The sequence below is a fragment of the Mandrillus leucophaeus genome, unplaced genomic scaffold, assembly GCF_000951045.1.
Source record: "Mandrillus leucophaeus isolate KB7577 unplaced genomic scaffold, Mleu.le_1.0 Scaffold5, whole genome shotgun sequence".
NCBI classification, from domain to species: domain Eukaryota; kingdom Metazoa; phylum Chordata; class Mammalia; order Primates; family Cercopithecidae; genus Mandrillus; species Mandrillus leucophaeus.
In genome coordinates, this window is record NW_012105364.1 from 6,670,020 (window position 1) to 6,676,297 (window position 6,278).

The 6,278-nt window shown below is 42.3% G+C and overlaps 1 protein-coding gene across 2 annotated transcripts in view; it reads left to right on the forward strand.

Annotated features, from left to right (window-relative positions):
• Nucleotides 1-6,278, forward strand: part of RBM28 (RNA binding motif protein 28) — a 35,646-nt gene that overhangs the window by 1,720 nt on the left and 27,648 nt on the right. Inside the window, exons 2-8 of one of the 2 annotated variants that reach the window (XM_011995918.1) lie at nt 955-1,113; nt 1,436-1,530; nt 1,959-2,034; nt 2,415-2,507; nt 3,557-3,628; nt 4,874-5,069; nt 5,241-5,380. In XM_011995918.1, coding sequence (XP_011851308.1) covers nt 955-1,113; nt 1,436-1,530; nt 1,959-2,034; nt 2,415-2,507; nt 3,557-3,628; nt 4,874-5,069; nt 5,241-5,380 — 831 coding nt within the window. The remainder of the gene's footprint in view (nt 1-954; nt 1,114-1,435; nt 1,531-1,958; nt 2,035-2,414; nt 2,508-3,556; nt 3,629-4,873; nt 5,070-5,240; nt 5,381-6,278) is intronic. The other variant, XM_011995919.1, reaches the window with a different exon arrangement.

Consider the following 6,278-nt stretch of genomic DNA (forward strand, 5'->3'; position numbering starts at 1 on the left):
GCCCGTCTCGGCCTCCCAAAGTGCTGGGATTACAGGCTTGAGCCACCGCGCCCGGCCCGTTTGAGGTTCTTTTGTCAGGGCCTCAGGCATTTATTGCTGATCTATTTTGAGGAGTGACTGCATTATTGTGTTCTGATTTTTGAAGCCACCATACTGTCTTAATCCATTTTCTGTTGCTTATAAGAGAATACCTGAAACTGGGTGCTTTGTAAAGAAAAATTTATTTTTTAAGTTCTGGAGGCTGAGAAGTCCAAAGTCTAGTGGCTGTATCTGGTGAGAGACTTCTTGTTGGTGGGGACTCTGCAAAATCCCCAGACAGTGCAGGGTATCATGCAAGGGGGCTGAGCATGCTAATGCGCTTGCTCAGGTCTCTCTTCCTCTGCTTATAAAGCCCCCAGCTCCACTCTCATGATAGCCCATTAATCCATTAACCCATTAATCCATAAATTGATTAATCCATTCCTGAAGACCGAGCCCTCTGATCAGTCACCTCTTAAAGACTCTACCTTTCAATACTGCTACGTTGGGGATTCAGTTTCCAACACATGAAATTTGGGGGACACATTCAAGCCATAGCATATACCTTAACTTTCCTGCCTTCTTTGGTGATGTTTTGTTCTTTATGATGTTGAGTTCCTTGAGGGCCTAATATGTCATGGATTCTCTGTGTTCTTGGGATTATCAAGAGAGGGGGAAGAAGAGGAGCTAACAGCAAAGACACCAAAGTAAAAGAGGAGGAAGGCTAACAGTTTCTAAGCAAAGTGGGGAGCTTATACCCACTGATACCACCCTTGTTTCTCTCCCTCCTGAGACTTTTGGCAAACTGATAGCAAGATGGGTTGGCAGTATATCCTGTAGCTTAGGCTTTGAGGATTTACTCATTTAGTGGTCTTGGCTTGTGATTCTGTCCTTTTCACACTGCCCCTCCCCTCCCTCCCCGCTCCATTATTCCAGGGAGTAAGGCATGTCGAGGCTTTGGCTATGTCACTTTTTCTATGCTGGAAGATGTTCAGAGGGCCCTCAAGGAGATTACCACCTTTGAAGGTTGCAAGATCAACGTGACTGTTGCTAAGAAAAAACTGAGGAACAAGACAAAGGAAAAAGGGAAAAATGGTGAGTTTCTAGTAATCTAAGGAAGTTTTTCTCTCAGGGTGAGGAGGAGCACTATGAAAATGAAAGAGGGAGGCATGGAGGTAGCTTCTAGAACTTAAAGCTTTTTGCATTTCTTTTTGATCTCCAAAATCATCCAGTGTATCGTGATACTCACTTTAGTTCTTTTGTTGCATCTCAATCTGAAAAATCTGGTATTCCTTGGTATTGCCACACTTAACCCTGTGGTAAATGCCATCTGTCACCAGTAGCTTTTTTTCTGTGATATTCTGGTGTAGAAGTGGGTGATTTTCGAGCCCTTATTCCATTACCTCTTATTTTTTAGAAAACTCAGAGTGCCCAAAGAAGGAGCCGAAGGCTAAAAAAGCCAAAGTGGCAGATAAGAAAGCCAGATTAATTATTCGGAACCTGAGCTTTAAGGTAAGTGAGAGAGAAAATGAACATTGCATGTTTTGAAGGCTTTTAGAACCAAGATGTGATCATTAGTAGAACTCCTCACCAAGATAGTATAATTGGGCTTAATTCCTTCTGGGAATGAACCTTACGCCTGTTGAATTCAGAAAGTGGGCCTATGTAATAAGGGCACTAAGTGTGAAGCTGCTTTCCTTTTTGGGGGAACTACTACTGAAAAAGAAAAGGCAGAAAAAGCTCTCAGACATCTGTCTTTTTGCCTCTTAGATACAAAGTTAAATGTCTTCTATTTAGAAACATTTGATGTCCTGGTCTCAAAAGTAAAAAACGAAGTAAACATATTTGTGTTTTTCATAATTAATGAATTTAGTAGTTGATGTTTTATGTTAATTGCTGTGATTGTATTTCTCTTTTTCTTTCTTCACTTTTGGCTTCAGTGTTCAGAAGAAGACTTGAAGACAGTATTTGCTCAATTTGGAGCTATCCTGGAAGTAAATATCCCTAGGAAACCAGGTACTAATGAACCTTCACTTGGTGTGGATTGTATTAGTTAACATATTACCCTTGAACAAATATGTATGATATATATGAAATATCTGGCACAGTGCTTGACAACTAATGAAAACCCAAATAATGCTTTTATTCCCCTGATGATATTTTCCATTGAATCACAATTAGTTTTAGAAGGCGAGTTAGTTCGAGAAAGTGCATTGCTCTCCCCAAGTCCAAGTCAGAGTATACTCAGGAAGGAGATGTAAGCAATTGCTTTGGGGAAGGGGCTGGCCTGCTGGCAAGATTTGGACTGTCTTTTGGGCCTGAATTGCAGTAAATTTCCTTCTTAGTATTCTGGCTACCTCCTGCCGCCTCTCACTTCTTTGTACATTTGCACACAGATGGGAAGATGCGTGGTTTTGCTTTTGTTCAGTTCAAAAACCTCCTAGAAGCAGGTAAAGCTCTCAGAGGCATGAACATGAAAGAGATAAAAGGTAAGCTTTCTATACCCATATCATTGACCCAGATATTTGTGGTGTTTTGGTGAATTAGTATAGTAACCCATTTTCTGCACTTTCAAAAGATGTTTGTGTTATTGAGAGTCTCATTGCTAATATGGTAGCTGTTTAGGTGAAATATTCCTAGAACTTGATCTTAGGGTTAAACTTGAAAGAACCCTTACCAGTGTTCTTTCTTTTATTTGGTAAGAGTGTCCTGGGATTTAAAAATTCCTAGTGAAAAATGTCCCTGAGATAATTGCTGATAGATGCAGGTTGGTATCTAAGTTCCTCCTTGGTTATGATCACTGTTCAGCATCTGTGGGCTATTTATTAAACCGATTGTGACTTATATATTGACTTATAAAGTACTGTGCCTAAAGAAGTTATTGCCGACCAGGCGCGGTGGCTCACACCTGTAATCCCAGCACTTTTGGAGGCCATGGCAGTTGGGTCACCTGAGGTCAGGAGTTCAAGACCAGCCTGGCCAACATGGCGAAACCCTGTCTCTACTGAAAATACAAAAATTAGCCAGGTGTGGTGGTGCATGCTTGTAATCCTAGCTACTCGAGAGGCTGAGGCAGGAGAATCACTGGAACCTGGAGGTAGAGGTTGCAGTGAGCCAAGATGGCACCACTGCACTCCAGCCTGGGCGACAGAGCAAGACTCTGTCTCAAAAAAAAAAAAAAGTTATTGCCTTAGAGATGTCCTAGCTTCCAAGTAGGGTGCAGATTATTTCAGAATGCCTGTTTTGATTCCTGATAGTCTAAGTGGGAACATAGTTCTAATTCTTTATTTTTTAACTCTAGCTTATCCCAGGTGTGGTGGCTATGTAGAAAGGCAAAATTTGTGTTCATTGATTGAAAAGTTAAGGGTTAAAAGGAGTAGGCAGCGACTAGGAGCTTTGTTTAAAGACCAGCATTCCCTGCATTGGCAGTTTCTTTGTCGCCACTGGTTCCATTATTGTCTGTGATGACTAGGGGTCATTTACAAAGGTAGGGATGTTAAACGGACAGACTTTCTGATGCCACTTTTCTGTTTGACAGGGCGGACGGTGGCTGTGGATTGGGCTGTGGCAAAGGATAAATATAAAGATACACAGTCTGTTTCTGCTCTAGGTAAGATGTGGTAGTGTCGGGTTAGTAGGGGTGTTGTATAACCTGGGCGAGAGTATTGAAACAACTCCTGTGTTCGTGATAAAAGTGTAGGAAAAAGGTCGGGTGCAGTGACTCATGCCTGTAATTCCAGCACTTTGGGTGGATCGCTGGCGGTCAGGAGTTCGAGACCAGCCGGGCCAACATGGCAAAACCCCATCTCTACCAAAAATACAAAATTAGCTGGGCATGCTGGTGGGCACCTGTCATCCCAGCTACTTGGGAGGCTGAGGCAGGAGAATCGCTTGAACCTGGGAGGTGGAAGTTGCAGTGAGCTGAGATCACCCTACTGCACTCCAGCCTGGGTGACAAAGCGAGACTCCATCTCAAAAAAAAAAAAAAAAGTCAGAATGCTGAGGCAGGAGAATTGCTTGAACCTGGGAGGCAGAGATTGCAATGAGCTGAGATCACACGATTGCACTCCAACTTGGGCAACAAGAGCAAAACTCCTTTTCAAAAAAAAAAAAAAACAAATGTAAGAGAACCTGCTTGTCAGAGTAAGACTATTGTGGAAGATTAACCAAAGGGATGAGACTGGGCTTTCAGGGAAAACTCTGAATTCCTGCTGGTTCAGAAGTGAGTCCAGGTCTGTTTGTCAATTCATATTGTACCATTTGGTCCTCTGGTCCCAAAACCTAGGCTCTTTTGAGTCTAAGCCCCCTCTTGGGAGTGGCTGTGAGTGAGCCTGAGTTCATTGTCCCCTTTACTTGCTGTTCTTTCCAGGCTGTGCATAATAGGAGTGAAGGAACATGAAGAATAGAGAAACTTAAAACTTGAGGTTTAGAAAACCTCAAGGGTCTCAGAGAATAGAATGCACTGTTAAGCCACCAGGGTCTCAGAGAATCGAATGCACTGAGATTAAAGTTCATGGCTTGGCTTTGCCTCCTAGTGAGCATTTTGCTGGCTGTGATGTACAAATGGTAGACTGTTTGGAGAGACTCAGTTGCCACTTCTTTCAGTCTGGGCCAGGTGAACCTTCAGGCTGATGAATGGGACAAACTCTAAAGGAACCTGGGTGATGACAGTTTTGTTTATTTCTGTTTTTGCTTTTTCTTTTCTTTATACTTTCTCCTGTTATATACAGTAAAAAAATATACGAAGTTCTGTAAAACAGACGAAACCAGGAACTTGGAATATTGGTTACTTTTGTTAAAATAACATCGTTTTGGATATTAAATGAATTCCTACTTTCTTTCCCTCCCTGCATAGGTGAGGAAAAGAGCCATGAATCTAAACATCAGGAATCAGTTAAAAAGAAGGGCAGGGAGGAAGAGGATGTGGAAGAGGAAGAAAACGATGATGATGATGATGATGAAGAAGATGAGGTTGATGATGATGAAGATGAAGATGAAGAGGAGGAGAATATAGAATCAAAGGTGACCAAGCCTGTGCAGATTCAGAAGAGGTAAGCAGTTCAGCCTGTTCTGAGATGGCAGAGGAAGATTCAAGATTGTCTCCGAGAGGAAAACTTCTCCTATCTTTTTCTGCCTGCATCATTGCAGAATTGACATGTGTAATGAAATTGAATAGGCCCTCTGTCAGCCCACATCCTTAGTTCTGATCTGTGCCATTGCAGAGCATTCAAGAGAGCAGCCCCTGCAAAAAGCAGTGAAGATCATTCTGAGGAGGACAGTGACCTGGAGGAAAGCGATAGTATTGGTGATGGAGAGGAACTGGCTCAGAGTGATACCAGCACTGAGGAGCAAGAGGATAAAGGTTCGTTTGGATTTTCATAAATCTCTTTAGACTTTACAAAAAGTTATTGAAGTTACGGAAATGAGCATCAGTTCTGCTTAGACCTCTTTTTAAATAGGACTCTAAGGTGTTCTAGCAAATTTATGTTAAAATGCTGAAAAGGAAACCTTTATACTCCTGTCTCGCAAAGGTTTTTTTTGTTGTTTCATTTTTGTTTGTTTTGTTTTTTAAGTGAGTTTTGGAGTGGTGTTTGAGGGTTAACGTTCTTAGGGAATTGAAAACCTAGCTTGATGCTGAGATTCTGCCTCTCTCTCTGGATCATGTAACTTGATTGAATAACCAGATAAACAGCATCTTATACAGATAATATAGATGAAATAGATGATATAACCATCTCAACACCAAGGTAGATTTTAAACAACTCCTTTGAGTTGAGATGGGGATAAAGAACTGTTTCATCAGTTCAGACTGCCATTACAAAATACCATAGACTAGGTGGCTTAAACAGCAGAAACTTGTTTTCTCACAGCTCTGGAGACTAGAAGTTCCAGGTGCCAGCTGATTCCATTTTGGGTGAAGCTCTCTTCCTAGCTTGCAGACTGCTGTGTTCTTGCTATGTCCTTGCATCATGGCCTTTTCTTTTTATGCTTGATGAGGGGAGAGAGAGAACAAGTAACAGTGAACTCTCGTCTTTCTTTTCTTTTCTTTTTTTTTTTTTGAGACGGAGTCTCGCCCTGTCGCCTGGGCTGGAGTGCAGTGGCCGGATCTCAGCTCACTGCAAACTCCGCCTCCCGGGTTTACGCCATTCTCCTGCCTCAGCCTCCTGTGTAGCTGGGACTACAGGCGCCCGCCACCTCGCCCGGCTAGTTTTTTGTATTTTTTTAGTAGAGACGGGGTTTCACCATGTTAGCCAGGATGG